We start from the raw sequence: 22670 nt of genomic DNA on the forward strand, positions 1-22670 counted from the left end.
TGAAGCTCGCGCAGGTCGATAGATATATAAACGAGTTGTAAGTTTCCCGATGCAGGACTCCGTGAGCGCTCTCGCGTGCACGTACACACGGATCCAGCCAGGATCGTTTCCACCACCCCCCGTGTCTGGGTAAACATCGTCGACGCGTCGTTACCGGCTCCAATCTCGGTTGTGCCCGCGAAAATCCGACGGGACTCGATATCACCTGCCGGAAAATCGTGACGTCGTCGAACCACGGAGCGAGCACCTATATACGAGGCGAACCTTCAGGCTCGATATCGCGACGTCGATGGCCCCCTGCAACCCCGCCAGCAGTCAGAGTCTATTCCACCGTTTGATGACCCGCTTCGAGGCACAGCCAGGCACAGCCCTCGAAGATCGCACAAGCCGACGAGGAAATATCAATCAACGCGGAATTGGAGACATCATAGATGCATAGATAAAATATTTGCACAGTTAACGGTCCCGAGAGACAGGCTTCCTTCTTCGAACGCGTCGATTCGAATTACGCGTAATATCGCGTTTGAAGGGGGCGGTCTGGAAGAGAGAAGAGGCGATGGTAGTCGCCGCTGATGAGAAAGTTGAACGAATTTTTTTATCTGCACTCGTCTCGCGTCTAACAGCAGCTAGTCGACTCGATAAGAGGCGAGCGTCATTTGCTCCCCCTAACTCCGACGAAGGAACGAAATCTTCTAAATCGAACACAGGCTCCCCGACAAGGATCTTGTCATTAAGATTTTTGATTTGAATGCAAATAGGCTGCTAGTTCGCCGTATCTGAGTCCCCTTCGCCTTTCGGGATACTTCGCGCCGTAAATGGAAATAGACTTTATTTTCTGAAGCGAGACGAGGCGCTTTCGACGACACTTCGCTCCTCGTCGAACTTGCGTAATCAGCTTCACGCGGGAGGCTTGGTCGAGGATTCTTCTTGTCCGAGTGGGATCTCCACGGTTTTTCGGGTGATTTGGAATCTCGCAGGTTCGAACAGCCCTCGGGTCAAGACACGCTCGCCTAAGTAGAAAGGGATTTCGCCGCGCGGCGCCACGGCCAGGTAAGGCAAGACATAATTTACTGGTTTCTGCTTGTTACACAGACCACACGACGCCCTGTCGCCGTGCTGTGGCTCGTAAAGACGACAAACTCGACGTAATTTTATCCCGTCTAGGTGCGCCTATATACACACGTGCGACGACGCCGTCTTCGTCCTTCGGTCAAATGAGATTTTACTTCGCGAGCCAGGTATGTGTGCGAGTTCCACGCGACACGCGCTTAACGACACGAAACGAAAATGAAACGGTTTATGTGACCTAACGCGATCTCCGCCAAGCTTTTCCTCCCGTTCTGGCTCGCGCCTCTGTCGTCTCTCGTTACAACCGAACGCCTTTTCCGTGATCTAACGTTACATCCACTCTAGGCGAAATTTTTGCTGGCGAGAGCGAAGACGACAGCGCGTCCGAGAGAACCATGATTGGACGAGTTTAAGAGAGAAGTATGGTAGAGATAATTCAGAATCGCGAGTCTCTTTTAGCTTCTAAAGCGTGATACATTTGTGATATTTAAGTGATTTTGTACGCTGAGTCTTTTGATTCTTCCGGTGTTTGGTACAGGGTAATTCAAAATTGTAGATCAATTCCGAAGGCAGTGGGAGGTGATGAGTAGAATTTTAATAAACCCTGTTTTGTATTTTACTAATGAAATTTCGAAAAAAACACACAGGTTTTATGCAAAGTTTTAAAATTTGCTTACACTTCTCTGCTCGATGAACCACTAATTCTAAACCACCTAGTACATAATTTGCATTCAAATACTTCATTACTCGAATAAAAATGTTCCCCATTTATAATACTAATTTAATGGAATACTCGAATCTCACGTGACACTCCCATTTCCCGTAGGCCAACTCGAAAACAATAACCGAGATTGATGCGAAATTAATATAAACAATAACGTGAACGCGAACGCACACAGAGGGTATCACGTTTCGATCGGCGACTAACAACAGCAGATTACATGGAAATGGGTCTCGATACCGCGATAGCTCGGCAATAGGATTTGCGAGTGAGTCGAGGTTATCCCTTCGAAAGGAGAATTTACATGAGGATTTACACAGTTTGCTAGAGGCGGGTGAATAGAAAGGGGGAGAGGAGGAAGCAGGTCCCCGATGTAAATTCAGATATATTTGACGCATCATTGGGCAATCCTGTACTGCACTGTGACGCTCTACGAGCATCTTTCTCGCGAGATGTGCTTCATTCTCGCAGGCATTCTATCTTCTTAGTCGATCCGACTGTTTCTTGGTACAGGTTGCACGTGTTATAGATGCATAATTACATTCGTTATATTCCCAGTGCCTTCTGTACGGAGCAAACTGTTCGCTATGTTAATTAAAAGTTTCTGTTTGGCTCCGTTCTGCAGACAGAAATTATGCAGCGCATTTAGAGCGAGAATTCAGAGTGGAGCGATGAGGTAAACCAGCAGGTAAGCCCGGCTCGGTGGACAGGGCAGAGGGTTGATTGATCGCGTGTCAGGTTCCAGCCAACCTGGCGCCAGCACCAGAGTCTCTCAACCAGGCGCCACGCAGGTACTTTCGAGCCCTACTCGCCTCGGTACAATCTGTCCTCGGCCTCTTATCTGCACGACATTCTGGCATAAATTTCCTGACTCATGCTTTCCTCAAATGATCCATAAAAATACAGATAAATATAATTCCGTCTCTTGGCTCGACAATACAATACAGTCTACTCATTCGGCTACGTTGCTACATTGTACAGTCATGCGGAAAAGTACGTACTAACACTTGTAGTCGCGTGGGCGAAATGAAATGAGTCGTCTGTAGGAGGCAGCACATTCTTTGTCGCTTTCAGTTGGCGACACGAGAAACAGAGGAACAGCGCGATAAGAAAACCGCGTGTTTTCGACACGTAAAAAGGCGGTAAAGTACAAATCACAGCTCTGGTTGCCATCTCCATCTACGCCGCTGTCAGCCACTTATTCATTCACCTCTGATCTCCCCTCTTCGTCGACGGACCTTTTACTTGATCGACGACTGACGTTATCGCGGGTAATATTGGAGAGAGAGGCGACTCTACCACTTTCGAGCGATCTGGCTCGCTCCATCAAACATTCATGCTGTCGGCCTGGAGCTCGTGTTGCCGCTCCGTGAAAATGCGCCCGATAAAATGCACCAGCCATCCCTCCTACCCCTCTAGTGGCACTCTTTTGTGCGCGATATAACCGTCGCCCTGCCACCGTTAATATTCCTCAGGTTAACTTCCGCTTCCACAGAGCTGCCTTCCCAAAATTGTTCCACTCGTTTCGGCCCAATGATCGCCGTTTCCGCTTGAAAACCTAGTATCCAGAGGAATTCGCGGCTTTGTTTGCTACTATCGAAACAATCAACAGAATTGGTGTTAAAATCAATTGATAGATTTACGCGAATTTAAGGCAAAAGGAATCGATGAACTCCTCGATAGCTAATTATTCAATTAATTATCAATTATTATTCAACAACCAAGTTGAACTACAGTTTCCTTCCGTTTATTCTCATTTCAAGCGACTATATTTTTTAATGAACATCATTTCTTCTCACACAAATTTTCTCGACAAGGAGGTTCCAGGGTAATTTTAAAAACCTTGAACGATGGCCAGAGGAAGGCAGAAGCGGGCGGAAGCAGAGAGGGTGGACAGAAGAAGAGACTTTGAATGTAAAGAGAGGAGAGTGAACTCTAGACCACTTCGTCACACTCGAGAGAAGACAGAGAGGGCACAGCAGCTTGTTCTAGTTTAGGGTTCTCAGAACGAACTTGCTAGTGGTAGACTCGGATACCGTGGCGTCCCACGTGGCTAAGAGGCCAACCCAAAATTGTCGCAAAACTGCCGCAGATTTTGCTCCGGGAAATCCCACGAGCGACGCCTCACAAAAGAATTTCGTCGACTTTAGGCAGTTGCCAAGGAGGAAGATACACAAGCTCTCTCGTGTAATATCGCAATCCCAGCTTCATATCTTCGCTCTCTACGTATCGATTCGATGGCCGATTGATCGAAAATCGATTCTCGAGGTAATATTTGTGCGAACTTCCGCGCGCTCGTCGCTTGAAACATCGTGGAATCGGAGGCACTTCGTCGGTACATGTGGGAAGATTCTGGGTCTGCAGACATTCGTCTCAGAAATGCAAATGCATTTGATGCGAACGGTAATATGTAGATTAATTCACAGTTGGTCGAAAACTTCTTGGAAACTAGCCTCGTTTCCCAGGAATGTACACCTAAGTGTTCGGTAGATTTTCGACTCCGTATTAGAGGATTAGGTTTTATCCCTTCAGCTGTTTCCATCAACCTTCTGACTTCAGACGTCTCTCGAAGGTCGTTGTGACGAGACAAAAACTTTATCCTGTCGACTTCGATTTCCACACAGATGGAGATATTCTTTGCGAAGTAATTCTTGTTTTGTTCGAAACGACTGTATATTTGTTTGTCCATAAAAAGTAATGCCAGCATTCTCGTTATGTTTGCATAAAGCTGTCGAGAGACGCGATAACTTCTTGTTTTGTAGAAATATAAAATGTTATATTAAGTGTTACATTGATATTGTGTTAAAACTCCCCCACGATTAATTTGACTTAACACATTTATTCAATAACTTCTATTCCAGGCAAACTGAAATCCATATGCGGATTTTGCAATCTTTTATTTCATCGACAAAAATGAATGCCGACATTGATTGAAAAGTCGACAAAAAACTTCATATCGAACTTCCCATATTTTCGCGTCGACTGTCGAAATTGAAATTACTCAGCGCTACTGCAGATAAGTGCTCTTCCTCGATCTTCCATTCCGACAGTCTTCTCTCTCGCTCTCGTGATACGAAAAAATTGAACACGCGAATACGTCGGGACAATAGCGAAAACAATTCATCTCAATAATGCAGTTGCCTGTGTATCGACGTTATTTTATCAAAGAATCGATTCAATAGGAATAATACTGCCATGAATCATTGGAACTTCAGATGCACTCGAATATTCAGTTCTTTATCACGAATGGTATTGTTGGCTCGAAAGCGTGCGTTCGCAACTAGCTTTCATTTCCTGTGTTGTAAACGTTTTCAAGCTCGTCTGCCTCACAAAATTAAAGACCATCCAGCTGCTACGCTTATTACTTATTAACTTTCGCTTTTTGAACAATTTCACCAGATTATTCCCGAATAAAATTATAAAATAAAATTCTCGAGAACTCACATTCCACAGAAGATACATTCTAAGCGAAACGGTCATAAACCAATACTTATTATTCCTTCATACAGAATCTTTTGCAATAAAATTCTACCTTGAAATCTGCAAAATTAATAACCGAGGATTTCAACGAGCACCATTTTTTTGACAAACTTGGCAACGTCAGTCTTGTTTCGTAAGCTGATTTATCGCAACAAGAATGTGTGACAAGCTCTGCTGGATCGGGAAGCCATTATTCACGAGAGCATCGGTGCGACTGCGGTGAACATCGTGTAATTCCTCAGGAACGAGCCGGATTCTCGAAGCGTCAGGTGGTTCCCAAACCACATCTGATCGATAGAAACGAGGTTTAATGACAAGGCCGCCGTCGATGGCCGGTCAATATCAGTCTTACACAAGGCCGAGGGTACGTGGCCTCATGGTAATTGATGCCGTTTGTCATCATCGAGAGGTGGTGCCCTTATCCCACCACCGAATAAACCCAGCTCGTCCCCCGTTTGCGCATTCTTTTCACGTACGTAAAATATTCGCGACATGTCGCGAAAGTTCACCGAGTCGCGTGAAACTTTCCTTGCGAAACTGGATTCGTTCGATGCTCGAGAGTTATGAGGGATGTCTTACGTTTCTCGCTGAAATGCAACAATTTGAGAGTCGTATGCGCGACAACGACCGCTACAGTCGCGAGAAGCTCGACCAATTCGCGAGGAAATTTCTTGGGTGATAGAAAAAAATGGAGCTTGGAAAATATCAAATTTCAGGACTGTAGGGCGTTGAAAAGGAAGAAACCAAGTTAACATTTCCGGGCTGTCGTTAATGAACTCGGCTGCACAGGGCCAGAGTAATAAATATTTATGAAAAGAGATCACGATTTAAATTAAGATCCAAAAGGAGACGACCTTCGGTGGGGAAGTAATTTCGCGTCGATAAGGGCGAAAAAAGACAGCCTTCCATCCGAGCGAGTCGTTACCGCTAAAGTGGCGTGCTCGTAGATATTCCTCGCACGTTTTTAAAGTGTCCCGTGTCAAAGAGTTCGCAGAAACTCTTCCGAGGAAGCAGCACGAGTCGTCCACTCCCCAGAGAGGATTTTCTTGAATTCGTTTCAACTAGATTTCCTATATGTACAGCAGTCAGACACACCTCCGCGTAAGCACACACACGGACGGGGGCTGAGAGACAGAGGCAGAGTGTCACGCGGCCAACACGAACCAAATGTATCTTCGCGGAACAATATTTTCGTTTCCCTCTCGCGTGATCCGTGTTCGGTTTGTTTGACGAAGTATACACCGAAAAGAGAGAAGGTACGCCGTCGTATTATTACCGCCGAATCAGATTTCATTCAGCCAGATTCGCTAGTCGAACTAGAAACTCGTTCCCTCGCAAATCCTACGGCGGATGTTTCTAAGGTTTCACGACAAAGACTGCCATGGGAGCTTTTGTCGATGGAAACGTATTATATCTCTTCTGCTCTGTGGTGCTGCGTCACGCACGGATTTCGGAAAAATATCGCTTTACCATTTTCCGATAATTTAAATGTCCCTTTGTGAACATTCTTCGCTCTCCTCTTCTCCCGCGGTTATCACAGATTTGATGACGCTGGAATGGGAAAAAGGAACTGATCCAGGGAGAAAAAAGATCGGGTTGGAGTACATATGTGAAGAGTCGAAGAAGTGGGTGAGGAGAGGGGTGGAGATAGTTGAAGAGGGAGGGAGGGCGAGAACGAGGGAGGGTTGCTGATCGATTGCGTCGGTACATGCACAATAACAGGGGGATGGAGTCATGTATCCGGGCTAAACAGCCCATTTGCCCGGCACAATGGAAGCGCTGCTGCTGTGGGCTCGACTTAATTACCAGAGGCTGCCTTTGCCAGGGACTACAGAGACAAAGAGAGGCGAGAGAGGACGCCTTATCGGAAGTAGCCTACACCTAAGCTCCATTTAACTGATTGACAAGAATGTAAAATTCGCTAACAGATCGATGTTCTTAAATGGTATGCTAAATTAATTTATTCAGATCGCTTTCAGGGATTTCTCGAAATGACACGCCTATTCTGAATGGATCGATCGACTGAAAAATCAAGCAGAAAATAGCACTGGAAAGCTGAGACATGGATTCGGCGCTTATCCTTAGCGCAGAGACGCGTGGTGCATCGCAAGATGGAATGATAAGAGTTCCTCGAGAAACAAAACAGTTTTCCGATAGTTCCGCCAGCGTGAAAACGAACGGAGTTAGCGGAGCCTAACCATTAGTTTGGCAATGGGGGCGGCGTCGACGTGTATTATCGCGGTAGGTGGCTGAGCAACGAATCTGCACACTATATACTCACCAAAGTTTTCATAAAGTTCGCCGTTTCGAAGAGGCCACTGCATTAAAAGCGGGCAAACTGGAACAGAAAATGTGGCAACGTTTAATGGATGATTAAGATAATTGAGGTTTATCAAATGACATGGCATGATAGCACGTAAAAATGGCGTAACACCTCTGTAATAGTTTTAGTATCTATTACCAAACACGTTTAACACGCGTGATTATGTACACATTATCTACATAAAATTATTATGAAGTAACATGAAGAATAGAAATACAGATATTAATATTTCGCTGCGCAATTCATGTTATGTACGTGCAATGTCCAAGTACTGCAATGTACTCTCGCGAGCGAAGCGTGTTATTCTAGAAGCTGACGCCTTTGGCTCAGTTAGTGATGTCATTGCGTGTATCTATTTGATATGTCAGTACCGTACTACGTATAAATACTGCAATCGCTGGATCCCGCAGTTACAGTTGCTACTGAGACTACCATGTAACAATACCGTTCATATTTTCTCTTCTCGAAGAAAGGAAAAATGGATACGTGGGTGACCTTAGCCGCAGGTGCATTGATACTGCTTATCATCTATTTCTTAAATCAGTACACTTATTGGAAAAGACATGGAATTCCGACTGCCAAAGGATGCCTGCCAGTGGTGGGTCACATGTTACCCATAATCAACGCGAAGTTAAATCACGGATGTCTCATTACAAAGTTTTATCAAGAAAACGAAGCTAGTATGGTTGGATTCTATGCTTTATGGAAACCTGTTTTATTGGTGCGTGAACCGAGTTTAGTGAAGACTGTATTACAAAGCAATTTTTCGAGTTTCCACCAGAATGCAATTGACGTCACGCCAGAAATAGATCCTATAGTATGCAAAAATCCTTTCTTATGCGTAGGCGAAGAATGGATGGCCTCAAGAAAACGTCTGACCTATGCGTTCTCTAGTATGAGATTGAAAATATTGTTTACCACTGTCACTAGAGTGTGCAAGAAGTTCACGGATTTCTTAAACAAACGATTGGAATCGAGTGATAAATATGAAGTTGAATTGAAGTATCTGTTCTCGAAATTCACTGGCGAAGTAGTGGCAAACGCAGGTCTGGGAATCGAAGGACACTGCTTCGATGACAACCCTTCCGGGACATCATTCGATCGGATCGGTGATAAAATGTTTAAGCCAAGTTATTTCGCTAATATGATGCTCAACGTTCTATTATTTTTACCTGCGCTGAATAAAATATTGAAGATTCCGTTTATACCAAGAAGTATGGATAAATTCTTCAGAGAGATAGTCAGGGAGTCCATGGAAATGAGGAAGAAAGAAACGACACCTAGAAACGATTTCTTCCAATTGATGATGGATCTTGAGAAGGCTGAAGGAAAAGCCATCGATATGGACACTCTAACTGCTCATGCATTGTCCTTCTACGTTGACGGATTCGAAACATCCAGCATGACCATGACCTTCCTTGGTCTCCACTTAGCGCAGTACCAACACATTCAAGAAAAGCTGAGGGAGGAAGTGCAGACCACAATTAACAAGCATGGCGGTGAACTAACTTATGAAGCTTTGAAAGAAATGACATACATGGACCAAGTGATAAGTGAATCGCAAAGGCATTCCGCTTTGGTAGGCACTATGCGCAAGAGATGCACGGAGGAGTTTGTACTGGAAGGTTCGGATGGACTGAAACTTCATGTGAAACCTGGACAGGAGATCGACATATCCACACCTGGATTGCACATGGATCCTAAATATTGGCTCAACCCAGAAGAATTCGATCCGGAACGATTCACTCCAGAGAGGAAGCAAAACATTGAGAAAATAAGCTTCCTTCCTTTCGGAGAAGGCCCAAGGATTTGCGTTGGCATGAGAATGGCTCTTCTTCAGATAAAATCTTGCATGGCTACCTTACTTAGGAGTTACAAATTGGAATTATCGCCAAAAACAAAGCTTCCCATAAAAATATCACCGATTTATTTTATAGCTTCTCCACTTGGCGGCGTATGGGTGAATATCTCTAAGCTGTAGAAGACATTGAAAAACTATGTAAAGTTTGTGAATCAGGTTCTATGTAAATTAAAATATGTGTGGTATAACTCTCTTATGTGGTTTGAATTACAATAAAAGTTCAAAAATCAATTTATCAAGGTATCAATAACACAAGGTAGAGTCAGGAGCTATTATACACTACCACTATCCATGTTCATTTCGTGTTATCGATGTAAAGACTAATACAATTTTATTTACATTTCACTCTAATTATAGTTTAATACTTATTACGTTGTTGTATTTTTATTTATGATATTATGATCTTTGTTTACGTTTAATCAACACATAGGAAGTAACGTTTATAGTATGCTAAATTTGCAATAAGTTATCTACAATTTTTTTTGCCATCCTTATGTAAGTTGGTACCCATTCTGAATAGATTATCTAGGTTATATAAGTGAAGAAGTGATAAATTACTGACTTGTTGAGACGGAGTATCCAGATTATGTAATCCTTCAATTGAGAGTAGGAAGTACTATTTTATATGGTGACTAAAGGTCAGCACTTATGTTGTTTGTTACAATCTTGTAAACACATTCAAAGAAATTCATTAAATTTTCAAGTTTTTATGTGGATATTTAACTACTGAAGTATTAAAGCTTTTTTAAATTGAATAAGTTTTCAAAGATTTTCTCCTTTTTTCATTTTCTAAATTCCAGGATTTCAAAACAACCGAACTTACTACTGTTAAAATCAACGTCATTGGCAAGTACGTACTACTATTACATAATTATGCTATTTTTAAATTTTTCTTTTCTTATCTATCATTTCCAATGATACCACCTATTGTAGGACGCAAGTTTGTGTCAAATACTAAACATATCACGAATATTCATCATACAAAATTAACAAATAAACGTGTCAATCTTTATCATATTAGGTGACTCAATAAATCTGCCAATTATAGAGTAGGTATATAAATCGCAATCTCGAATTATAAAGGAAATGAAAAGAGAAAAAAACATTTAGACTGTTCAAACGCGTCAAGTGCAAGTCCGTCTTTCTTGTCTCACTGTATAGAAACTCGAACAGATTTCCTGAGTGGTTTCCCGTGTACACTATAGCTACGTACACATAACTGCGCTAAGTGTGCGTGTACACACGTACACATTCTATACTTTATATGTATATCTCATCGCCTGGCATGTAGAGAATGTATAGACAGGACGAATTTGCGGAACGACAAAATGCTCGGAAACAATTCCGATAAAAACGAGCAGCACCGTGATCAAATGTGAGCCGTTAATTGAGTGTTCGTGTCTAAAATGATTTTCGCTAGGATATAATTACTCCACGCTGTTCGAAATAACGGAGTCACACTTTCGAACGTTTTCAAATAACGCAGCGTCATAAATCAATCATTAAAACTCGCACGATTTTCAACTACAAATGTAAAACAAAATATAAGTACAGAACAAGTCCTTCAAAGATGATAGCCGTTTACATACTGTTTCTATGTAGCATCTCAAAGTGAATGATTACACTTGGCATTATATTTGATAACCTTACCCTCTCTTCTAACATATGAAATGATACTGTTATCTATATAAGTATGACATGACTACGCCATTTACAGAACAGTTACGGTCGACTGCGTTATACAACAATATTTTCTGCATGTTCTAATTCGTCAATAATAAAAAAATGGCTTGTGCGTGTTTAACACTTATCGCAGGTGTTGTGGTTCTACTAATATTCTATTTGGTGAAAAAGTACACCTATTGGAGGAGGCGAGGAATCCCGACTGTCGAAGGAATAGTTCCACTATTGGGTCACGCACTGCCTGTATTGACACTGAAAAAGCACTATGCAGTCTTGCTTCAAAATGTATACAATAAGTTCAGAAATCACAGCATGGTTGGATTGTACAAAATCACGTCACCGATACTAGTGATCCGCGATCCACGTTTAGTGAAAACTGTCATGCAGAGTAACTTTTCAAGCTTCCACGAGAACGCCCCACGCGTTTTGAAGAAAAAGGATCCCTTGTTAGCACTGAATCCTTTCTTTACTTACGATGACGTATGGATGACCGGAAGAAAACGTTTAACCTATGCATTCTCCAACATGAGACTGAAAATCCTTTTCACGGCCGTTAGTGGAGTGTGCAAGAAATTCGAAGACTTCTTGAACAGACGACTGAAGTCGAACAATAGATACGAGGTTGAGTTAAAGTACCTATTCTCGAAATTTACGGGCGAAGTTGTAGCGAATGCTGGCTTCGGCATCGAAGGCCACTGTTTTGAGGATGAATCGCACCCAATGGCATTTGATAATATCGGACATGACATCTTTATGCAGGATAACTTGGCCGGCTTAATATTGAATATTACATTCTATTTTTCTCAGCTCAATAAGATATGTAGATTCAAATTTCTCCACCAAAATATAGACAAGTTTTTCAGACAAATAGTGAAGGAAAATATCGAGCAAAGGCAGAAATCCAGTACGCCAAGGAATGATTTCTTGCAATTGATGATTGATCTTGACAAGGCGGAAGGAAAAGGGCTGGACATAGAGTCAATCACGGCTCACGCAGTTTCTTTCTACTTCGATGGATTTGAAACATCCAGCATCGTTTTGACCTTCATTGGCTATAATTTAGCCGTGCACCAAGACGTTCAACAAAAGTTAAGGGAGGAAGTGCAATCGACGATTAACAAACATGGTGGCGAATTAACTTTTGAAGCTTTGAAAGAAATGACGTACATGGACCAAGTGATAAGTGAGTCGCAAAGACTATTTCCTGCTTTGGGTGTTTTGTCGAAGAACTGCACAGAGGAGTTCGAACTACAGGGTTCGGATGGAATGCAAGTTCGTGTGAAACCTGGGACAGAGATCGCTATACCGTTATATGGATTGCACAAGGATCCTGAATATTGGCACGATCCAGAGGTTTTCGATCCAGAAAGATTCAGTCCAGAGAGGAAGCAGAGCATTGAGAAAATGGCCTTCCTTCCTTTCGGAGAAGGGCCGAGGATTTGTGTTGGGATGAGAATGGCTCTTCTCCAGATGAAGGCTTGCTTGACTACTTTGATAAGGAACTACAAACTAGAACTATCGCCAAAGACTAAAATTCCGATACAAATTTTGCCGGACCACATTCTAACTACCGCAGTTGGAGGTGTGTGGATATACATTACGAAACTTTGAAACGCACTTTCATGTACCTGATAACTGATACTGTTCATAATACAGCACTGTTATCTTTGCTTATACTATACAAAGAAGTGTTTGTTCCTTTTTTTATGAAATATATCTATCAGTACACAGTATCTACTAATGTCGATATCTAATGTAGATAAATATACTACTGTTTCATTATTAACAGTATACAAAAATTCTGTATAAAAATCATGACTACAAACTTCTGAGTAGATTAACTATATTGAATTTATTACCAGTTCCTAACGCGTGCGTTAACAGCAATAACAACTCATTGATTTCGAATCGTAAGTATCTATCATTAATTCATTGAACCAGAATACATCAAACTTCCACGTAATATGTTCGAATGACGATTGGACACTCTGTCATCTAATACTTACTACTTTGGCGTTGACGTACGCGACAAACTCGATTCAAAGACACTCCTCCGACGAAACAGAATGCATTCGTGCCTACGTTGAATACTTTCATTCGTTTCCCGCTATCTTTTTCCTTCGCTTCTTCCTCTTATTTTCGATCCCTCGACCGATCGGTTCTGCACTCGCCTATCGAGGAACAAGAATGTGTGGGTGAGACGTGTGTACACGGGTGTGCGTATGTAGAAAGCGAAAATGTGCGGCGTCGTTTCATGGAGAGGAGAAACAGTGAGGTAGACGGCGAAGAAGAAGGGTAGCTCGGAGGATGAGGAAAGGGGCTTTCGCGTCGTAGTGCATCTTTCTCTGATTTCCCGGGGGAGAAGTCGCCTCGGCAGCCCTCTCCTCCGTATCGAGGATGGAGAAGGACGAAGGACAGAGAGACGAAGGTAGATACAGCCGCAACGTGTGTCCTCGCGTAGCATGATTTATTTTATTGCTTTTCGAGAAGCTAGTATAATTTCGCCCCTCATACTACTGCTGGTTATTTACCCCCCTCCTGTGTGTATGGAAGGACGGACGAAACAGATCGTGGACCCCGGCAAGGGATCAACAGGTACAGGACCGCCAGTATCCCTGGACCTAGTCAGGACACCAACTACAATGTCCCTTGGTACGTAAAAACGATAATGCTAGGAACGTTGACTCTATAATGGCACGAAGCTTCGTAATAACATTGGCAGAAAAAACTGAACAGTACACGTAATCGATAGGTAATTCGATACTCCACTGGCGGGAAATTGGGCTTCATTTAATTAAAACAGATACTAGTAACGGCGACGCAGTAAATTGAAAATTACGGCGCGAACTAATCCTCTTAAATGGAATATCTGTACAAGAACGGCGCTGAGAGGACGCGACGAATTCGATTGTTTTTGACTAAAGCTACGGCAATAAATTAATCCCCTTTAATGGACGCTCGAAACTTGTTAGTATTGACGTTTCAATCCGGTCGTGCACATCCTCTGCTCCGACCTCGATCACTCCCCTCCCTTACCTCCCTGTGATCTGCCTCCATTCCGTATTAACGGTTCACTGGCGGGCTCGATAGCTTGAACTAGCTAGTAATCACACGATAGAAACCATAAATAGATGAAATATATATTCGGAAATTCTGCCACCGTCAGAACCTCGTCGAAGAGTTCTACGTGTCAACTTCGACGCAGAATATCAGATTTTATAATACACCCTGTTTGTTTATGCATACAATAGATAAATTCTTCGACACGTAACGCATTCGAGTTACCCACTGCTGTATTTTTTTCTTTGCCCTTGTTCAGCGATATTAGCGTTCCCGGTTGAAAGGATACCGGAAGAACGTCAACCTGGAGCGTAATATACTTGCTTGCCGCCTTTTCCGAATGCACGTCGACGAGGGTAGGAAGAGAGACGAAGGTGGAAGGCGTTAACGGAATGGAGAAAGAGAATAGCGCGACAGGGTCGTAGCAGGAAATTTCACGGAGTGGCGCAATAACGTTTCTTATGCCACGTTTCCGGAGTGGCGTGCTGTTGGGGGGTGGGCAGCTTGCAAATACTCACCGCGCGCGAGAGGAAGAATGAGAGCGCAATAGAGAGAGGGTGAAAATAGCAGGGAAAGGGGAGGATATGCAGTCACTCTCTGGCATGCAATTAGGAGCTAGGCATCGTCCTGGAAAGGATCCCTCTCTTTCACTGTACCCGCTCCAGGATCCTCTTTCTCTTCCCGTCCTCGCACCCCTGCTCACCCAACAACGCCCTTCTCTTTCTGGTTATCTTTGTCTTTGCCCTGGCAACGTTCGATTATATGCGTACACAGATTTTCTCCCTTGCACGTTTTCCCATAATCCATGTCGCCGCCTCCCGACACACGCCCACATGCACGTGCCGCACGTAACGACTAGTGGCAAATATCGGCGAGCTGTAGAACTCTACGTTTCTCACGAAAATCGACGAAATGTGATTCCTAATATAACAGAGTAGCTAATATATAGAGACCGTATTATAGTGACTGGACAAAGGTTGATCCCCAGAACGAGAAAGTACCCACAATAGGGTGAGCTGCGCTCTGCACTCGTGATGGAAGGGTCGGGAGTTGCGGGACGACGTTGATTTTGGGAAATTTCATTTTCACGTGCAACGAGATTTATAACGGAATTTTTTGAGATTGAACTACCCAGCAGCGAAACGAGAACAGATAGAACAATGGAGTATCAAAACAAAAAAAAATAAAAGAGGAGTTTGAAACATTACTGCTGCGAACGGGCGAAGGGGGTGAAGCAGATAGTGCCATTCAGTGCTACCAACGGATGATTCCCGCGGGAACGGGAGGGTAAACACTAACGCCAATCCAGCTCTTCGCTGTCCCTCTTCCTTCCGCCCCCTGTGTCTCTCACTCCATCTGACTCTATCTGTTTCTCGTTTTTTATTCGTTTTTCTGGTTCTGGCAGCCTCCCACCACGCGACGACGCGTAATAACGATAATAAATCGTGCCTGAGTGATTTAGGGGTTCATTTAGCCGGCGAAACTTTCGCGAGAGCACAGGGCCAGGGGATCGCTCTGCTGGCAGATTATAGAGAATAAGTCATTTCCGTTCTTGTCAATCCATGAATTAGTGACACCGACATCCGGACCGTGACGATTCCTCGCAAATTGCTGAGCTCTTCGTGCCGTCGGAATTTCCCTGTCTGGTCTGAACGTTGAAAAATCGACGCTCGGAAAAAGGAAAGCGCGCGCCCGTGTCCGTTCGCAGATGGAAATAACGCTGGCTGCTCTTTCGTTTCTCAGCCAAGTAGCTTTCAATGAAGAGCGAATTGTTTCACTGGTTCCGTACGATTTATATGGAAAACAATGGAGCTGTTAATAACAAAGAGACCAGGCAAATACTGTCACTTTATAAAGTATCGATCCCTCGATGGACTGTCGAGGTGAAAATAAAACGAATCCTCCAAACAATAACCAAGTGGAATGGAAATATCGTGCGCGGCCAATAAAATCCTGCTCACTATTCTAACGAAAGAAGTCGGTTCTCGTCGATATAAGACACGAGACTCTCTATTACCAGAAATTAACAATAGCCATCTTGGTACGTGCCAGTGAGATACGTGGCCTGATCGAACCGAAGCTACTTCGAAACGAATTCCCATTTCTCGTACTCCCCTAGGTCATTCGGTTCGAGCAAGCACGAAAACAATGGCTTTAATCTCGGCCAGTCACAATGCCCGACTTGCTAGTATTTCCTAGCCGATAAACCGCCACCGTTCAGTCTGCTCTTCGAGTATCGAGAATAACCTGGAAGACAAGGATGTCTGACCACTCGCCGCAAACTCCGACTCAACGCTTCGCGATTGTCACTCCAGTTAAATAGGTCCAATTAATCACGGCTGGCTCAGACTGTCCTCGTTCAAACTTCCCTCTGCCTGTATTTAATAATGAACGCGCAGAGTTTCGTCTTCGTGGCTTTCGTGGGTCGTGCTTCGAACGTGGCTGATAAACCAATCGAACAGTCTTCGGCGTACGTGCGAAAGGGGACACGATCCTAGGGGCAATTTTGTTACGCCTGATTTTGTGTTCCGTACGGTTCCCTGCGTGTGCGAATGGACGAATTCGGTGGCAGCCCCGCCACTGAAAGAGGAAGCAAAAGGTGGAGGCACGTCTCCTGGTATCTTTACGACCTCCTAGGGACATAAAGTGGTGTTATCCCTCTGTAGCTGGTTCTCCAGTAAAGATGGTATACGCACACGTACCCGTGTGACAGCGTGAACACCGACAGGGCAACACGTGTAACCACGACACACCGACGCGACACGACCCTTTCTGCCAGTTAGTCTCACCCGAGATACTAGGATAGCGATAGGACATCAGCCTTTAAGCATCACCCTTGAACCGGTGGACGGTACAAACCTCAATATTGTCGGAAGAAAGGAGGATAAGCTGGTACTGGCTACAATGGAACCTCTCTCTCCTCAATGAAGGTGTCGAAATTGTTGAATCTGTGGAACACAGAGGTGCCAGTTTGCGAGGTTATTTAGCGAGGACCACCCTCAAAATTCATGAGCGTCTTTTGTGTTGAAACGGATACTCGTTTCCGAATAACGCGCTGGGAATTGTTTCTGTTCACGGACGATCTTCCTTGATATGCATATGCATATGCATGCCTGCGTACGCGAGGAGCCGTCCATTCAACAGTGTAACAGGTGTACTCCTTCCACTCTGCGAGATACGACCCTCTTCTCCGGTCAGTCTTGCTTGCAGATACTGGCATGGGGTTGTATGAGGGTGTAGATATTGTTGCATAATTGCCTGATAAAGGATTTCTCAAATGATTTACTTAAGTGGTAATACCTTTCTTCATTCTCTTGATCCCAGATGATCTAAAGTGCATTTTTTGGTCTCTTATACGTATCTTCTATATTTTATGCTATATTCACACTCTCTTAATTCTTCAATGTGATAGACTGACAATTATCACATCTAAGAACTAGAACTTCTTGGATTATAAATACAGTTATATCAATTATGTAACCGTACAGTCATCAGGGAGCGCCAAGAATGTACATATGCAGAGGCCACATCGTAATTTATTTAAATAAATTCTGAGCTCGTCCCTCAGCAATTGCGTGTTAAACAATAATTCATTCTACCCTTGAATATCGGACCTTGAGTTTATTATGAGATATAAGTAAGGGAAGAAACCCAGCACGTACATGTCGAGACATTCATTGACCTTAAAACCTTTCCAGGTACAGAATGCAACAGTCGAGGATATTTTATACGTCTGGCAGCTGTCGAGGGATAACGTTCCTATCATCCAGTTTGTATAACACGCGGCCATGAAGCTACGCCGAAGATCGATTTCCGTTTTATCGTTACCCGGGAACGAATCGTAAAATAAAATCCACGAGGAGAGCAGCGCTACCAGAATGCTGCGAAACGTAGCTGAGGCTGTTCGCGCGCAAAATGTCCCCGTGAACGGAACCGTTCCTTCGTTTCCTCGTTCACCTTATCATCCACGCGCATTTTCCTCCTGTCTCGCCTCCGTCCAACTACCCCCACCTGCCTTTTGTTCCACCCTCGCACTTGACATGCGAGGAAAAAGAAGGTAAAAGTCGTCCGTCTAGGTATTCCACGTCTCTCGGGTGAGATAAGATCCGTGAAAAAAGGAGGCAGTAAAGAAGGAAAGAAAGAAAAAAGGTCGCGAGACATTGCTGTGCGAACCTTCGCGATGGAAATTGAATTTCCAGGTCGAAAGTTCTCGGGAGACTCCCTCTGTTACTTGGCCCGCTGTAACGCAACGCGGAGAGCTTTCGGTAAACCGTCGCGACGGGACGAAGTCTGGACGAGAGTTGATGGACCGAGCACCGCGCGAGATCTCCAACTTCTGTCACGTTGAAATTAGTATTGTTGACATGACGGGAACATCAATTTGCGCTCGTGAAGCGAGCAATTTCATTAGGTTCTCGCAGAACTATGAGCGGATTCAGTCTTTTTTTTTCTTTCTGTTCTATGTTCTCCCTTCTTTTCGACGGTAATATTTCAGATTTCCATTTTACTCGGCCGGACACGCTCGCCTCGGCGTGCAACGTTGCACGTTAAACCGTCTTTTCACTGCAATTTTCCTACGCCAACGACTCGTAGCCAACAGCTCGCAAACTCTTACCGTGACGTGGGTACATTCAACGGGTAAATTACATGGTGCTGGGGCGCGATGCGTAATTACAAGAGCGTTTAAATAAATATTTCACTTGCTCCGTCTTGGCCCCCTACACACACGCTCAGTCCCTTAGACGTGTCAGATTTATTTTCCTCCTATATCTAATTCCCGCCGAAAGATAAATAAAATTGTTACGAGCTGGAGCCTTTTCCTTCGTCCCGACGCAGCTAAATAGTTAAACAGAATCCGTCGGCTACACGGGCCTAGCTTTTCTCCTGCGTTTCATCGACTTTCTTAAATCATTGCCAGGCTATTGAATTTGATAGGAGCACGGTGAGTTCATAAATTCTGGCGTTAGAGAGCAGTTACTATCTAACCGTGGAGAGAGAGTTTCCAGAGTGGCCGCAGTATCAGAATTAAGTGTAAACCTATAGGAATCTATAGATTCGACGGTCCCTTTCGGAATCCTTATGGGGTCGTTATCGAAGGAAACGACGCTCAAACCAAGCGGCTTTCTGGTCAATAGCAGTTAGTGCTGCACGTGAGAGCGACACGCAAATATTGATTACAGACAGTCCTTGGCGAAAGCGTCGCGAATAAGCTCGAATATGCACTGCCAACGTTTACTCGAAACTGGTAATATAACGATGTGAGAATTACGTACACACAGAATGGACAGAAATATTGAAAAGATAAATAGATTGTATTATCAAATTTTATCCACGTTGGGCTCCGAATTGGTATAGGTATACTACTTACATGTTGCTATGTAATGCTGTGATTTGATTAAACAACGCGAAAAAAAGGGGAGTATTTCCTAGATAACCCTAACGTTTTTCTTCCCTCCTAACTGATCTTGAACATCCAGACACGCCCTTCATCGACCGTTCCTTTCGCGAATTAAGCTTGGGATGAGGTGGTATCTGAAGGCAGTAAGGGTGAGAAAGTCAAGGACAAGGGCGTGGGCGTAAAACAAAGTAAAAGGAAAGAGGATGTTAGAAGGATGGAAATGGAACACATTCTACTGCACTCGAAAGAAGGAAGAAACAAGTATTGGTAGTAATTAGTCTGTAATTTACGATATTTTCAGGAAATTAGTTTTCAGCCTAAAACGGGTTCTATAAACAGTATAAAACACTTAGAGGGTTCGAAAATTGTGCCCTATTAGTTAAAAATAAAGAGACTTAACCCTGGATTAAATTTCGGCTAAAGCGATATTCGGGAGCGACTGACAATGTTGAGCTGCGCGCAAGAGGGTGTAAAGTAAGGTCGAGCAAGGGGTGTTAGAGTTTTACCTGCTGCTTCCATCCCCTTCTGTAAGGGGAAAGGGCTTCCTGCGATGCCTCGCTAAAGAAATAAGCCTCTAAATTTTGCGAATTCCGAGAAGCCGAGTCTCGTAATGGTCACCATAAATTCACCCCTTCGGCTGTTAGCTGTGCCAGAACCCCGTTACATAATCAGCTTTAAAAGTCTACTTAGCTATCAACGAACAGAGAGTCGACTGATCTAATTCGAAATGAATTAAAACAATTAAAAACTCAATTCACTTCTCCATATGCTAATTCGTGCAAGCTTCGCTAAACGGATCGACAAAGAACTTACTGCCAATTACTTGATAAATACGTCAACGAAGCAGTTAGACCCACTACACTGCAATCAGGGAATGCGAAAAAAAGACTAAAAAAACTTTCGATGAAACTTTGGCCGTCCACGACTCGTTAGTATTTCACAATGTTCTATACAAGTTAAACTCAATAGAAACTTCAACAATTATGTCGAAAACGCAATTAACATTGCCGCAACGTTTCCAATAGAGAATACGCGAAACTTCATACAAAGGTATTTTCCGCTCTTAACGAAGTTAAACGTCGGCAAGGAATTGGCGTTCTGACGTCCCGAGGAACTCGAGACTTATAACTACTAGGATCAAATCGGGGAAATGTGAAACTAATCAAAATGTCGTTCTTCAAATTTCAGCAACGTCTTGGGAGCCTGGAACTCCTGAGTTTGAAAGAAAACAAGGGGGAAACTGCAGAAAGAAACTAAACTTTATAGTTCCCTCTTAATTAGGACATACTACCCAGATGTACAGCACAAAGATCTCCTTCGTGACCCGCATACTCTGAAAATTTCCCCGTGGATTCAACGAAGAACCTGGAATCACGTGTGATCGAACGACAAAGAGAGCGGAAGGAGAAGTTCTAGATAATACATAGCCATACATATTTATTGTATTTACAACATATAAATATGTGTATTTACAACATACATATTTATGTGTTTCTCATGCACTATACAATTTATCAATACACATGAAACTTTTCCTTCACTAATCAAATTTACTTGTTACTTTTTATACTAGAATTCATTTTGAAGAATCATAGGCCAAATCGAAACGATGAAAATAAAATATTAGATGGTAAGCAAAGACTTACAAAACGAGCTAATGCAATCAAGCCAAAGCTTTTTGTTTTCGCAACCAACGCCCCGATAAATCGAACGTCAGAACACAAATGTAATTTGCTCCATTTTCCCTCTGAGGCTTGGGGCAGGTGATGTCTTAATTGGATTATGGGAAGTTCATTTGCCGATTGTGCGTGCCCTGGGATAAAAAAAATACGAGCGAAGAAGAGGATGGATGAAGGGAGGAATTCTATCTGTCGAACTTATAAACGATCGTACCCTCGTCCCGATTTCATTTCACGAGCCGTCGCACACCTAGACATTTCTTCCTCCCACTTCTCATAATTGTCATAACTTCCTGCATTTTCTCGCCCTTTTACATCGCTGCCCCGTTCGTCTTTCTCTTTCTCCTCTTTCACTCGCGGCCGGAAGAAAAGTAGGATGTTCGTTCCTCTGTTGAGACCACCGCGGAGGAAGGCATTAGAAATAAATTACCGAGACGCGTCAAAAACTGATAAAATATTCCCCAAGAAGAGATATTAGCAGGGACGGTAGTAGTAATAATTCTCAATGGGTGATGTTGAATTTAAACACCAGCGTAGATGAATTATCGAAGAACGAATAGCGTCGTGAGTTTGATACACGTTGCTTTAGAAGCGTAAAACATTTTTATAACACATTTTTACAACACCACAATTCTAAGATACTCTACATTCCCTACATCCTCCTTGGACTAACTTTCATCCAGGAATTCTAAGCATCCTCGCTCGGTTTCCCCTCAAAGGGTCACCGAATGAGATTTTCGAAGAAGGTCGAAGGGCCTACGAATTAAAGGGAGAAATTTTGGAGACGACCAGCGGACGAGGGATCGAGTAACGAATTTCAGGAAACATTAGGCTCCCTTCGTGACGGAGCGTAAGGTCTGTCCAGCAAGGGGATGATGTCGGGTTAAGGTCAGACCAGGCGGCCGATTTAGGATCGTCTTGGCCTGTAACCGATCGCATGGGGAAGATCGCAGAGATGTCGCCGAAGGAGAAGGGCAAGGGAAACAGAAGGCAGAAGAAGAAAGAGGAGAGTGAGAGAGTCAGAGTATTGACGTTGTGCCGCTTTTAAATATTGCATCCAAGTCACGTTCAGGACCGTATCCTCTCCACCCCCATCCCTGAACCCGCTGCCACCCCACCCCTACAACCTCCAGTCACCCCCTTCCTCTTTTTCCAACCCCACCAGCCAAGCGGTTGGGCCGAACGTCGCATAACTACCGCAAGGTTTCCAGGGAGACAAAGGAAAAGCCTGGAGGAAAGAAGAAGATGGGACACGCGAGCAACCAAGAACTACAGGGTGTGGGAAAGAAGGAAAGGGACATGGGAGCGCGAGGGAAGAAAAAACATCCGTGGCCAGTTTTTTCCACCCCCTTCGCGACGTGAAGAAAAAAAAAGGAGAACGAAGGGTAGCAGGGGGA

At 43.7% G+C, this 22670-nt stretch overlaps 2 protein-coding genes and 1 long non-coding RNA gene across 4 annotated transcripts in view; 2 read left to right on the forward strand and 1 right to left on the reverse strand.

Moving 5' to 3' along the window:
• LOC143180343 (protein Fe65 homolog) overlaps window positions 1-22670 on the reverse strand; it is a 125876-nt gene that overhangs the window by 101550 nt on the left and 1656 nt on the right. Inside the window, exon 2 of the mRNA XM_076380002.1 lies at window positions 7551-7607. The gene's annotated coding sequence lies outside the window, so the exon portion shown is untranslated. The remainder of the gene's footprint in view (window positions 1-7550; window positions 7608-22670) is intronic.
• LOC143180108 (uncharacterized) lies at window positions 6041-12869 on the forward strand. Its single transcript, XM_076379642.1, has 24 exons — window positions 6041-6065; window positions 6107-6212; window positions 6255-6700; window positions 6810-6937; window positions 7023-7139; window positions 7198-7267; window positions 7330-7451; window positions 7515-7629; window positions 7683-7707; window positions 7789-8001; window positions 8043-9569; window positions 9610-9616; window positions 9710-9766; window positions 9811-9825; window positions 9900-9956; window positions 10064-10156; window positions 10254-10454; window positions 10502-10506; window positions 10564-10608; window positions 10659-10697; window positions 10745-10828; window positions 10909-11064; window positions 11171-11174; window positions 11221-12869. Exons 1-24 carry the CDS (start codon window positions 6041-6043, stop codon window positions 12745-12747), a joined length of 5184 nt encoding a protein of 1727 aa, XP_076235757.1. The 3' UTR covers window positions 12748-12869.
• On the forward strand, window positions 13388-14150 carry LOC143180341 (uncharacterized). 2 transcript variants are annotated; one of them, XR_013002108.1, is made up of 3 exons: window positions 13388-13564; window positions 13690-13788; window positions 13889-14150. It is a non-coding gene; the product is annotated as an uncharacterized LOC143180341 (long non-coding RNA). The 2 variants fall into 2 exon arrangements; XR_013002107.1 differs by lacking the exon at window positions 13388-13564 and having other exon boundaries at window positions 13591-13788.

The sequence above is a fragment of the Calliopsis andreniformis genome, chromosome 6 (assembly GCF_051401765.1).
Source record: "Calliopsis andreniformis isolate RMS-2024a chromosome 6, iyCalAndr_principal, whole genome shotgun sequence".
Lineage (NCBI taxonomy): Eukaryota > Metazoa > Arthropoda > Insecta > Hymenoptera > Andrenidae > Calliopsis > Calliopsis andreniformis.

Bases quoted from the DNA above. Each gene is read 5' to 3' on its own strand.
- LOC143180108 (XM_076379642.1), top strand. From the start codon at position 6,041: ATGAACTCGGCTGCACAGGGCCAGA. The intron at 6,066-6,106 runs GTAATAAATATT...ATTTAAATTAAG, and splicing joins CTCGGCTGCACAGGGCCAGA to ATCCAAAAGGAGACGACCTT. The intron at 8,002-8,042 runs GTTACAGTTGCT...ACAATACCGTTC, and splicing joins TGCAATCGCTGGATCCCGCA to ATATTTTCTCTTCTCGAAGA.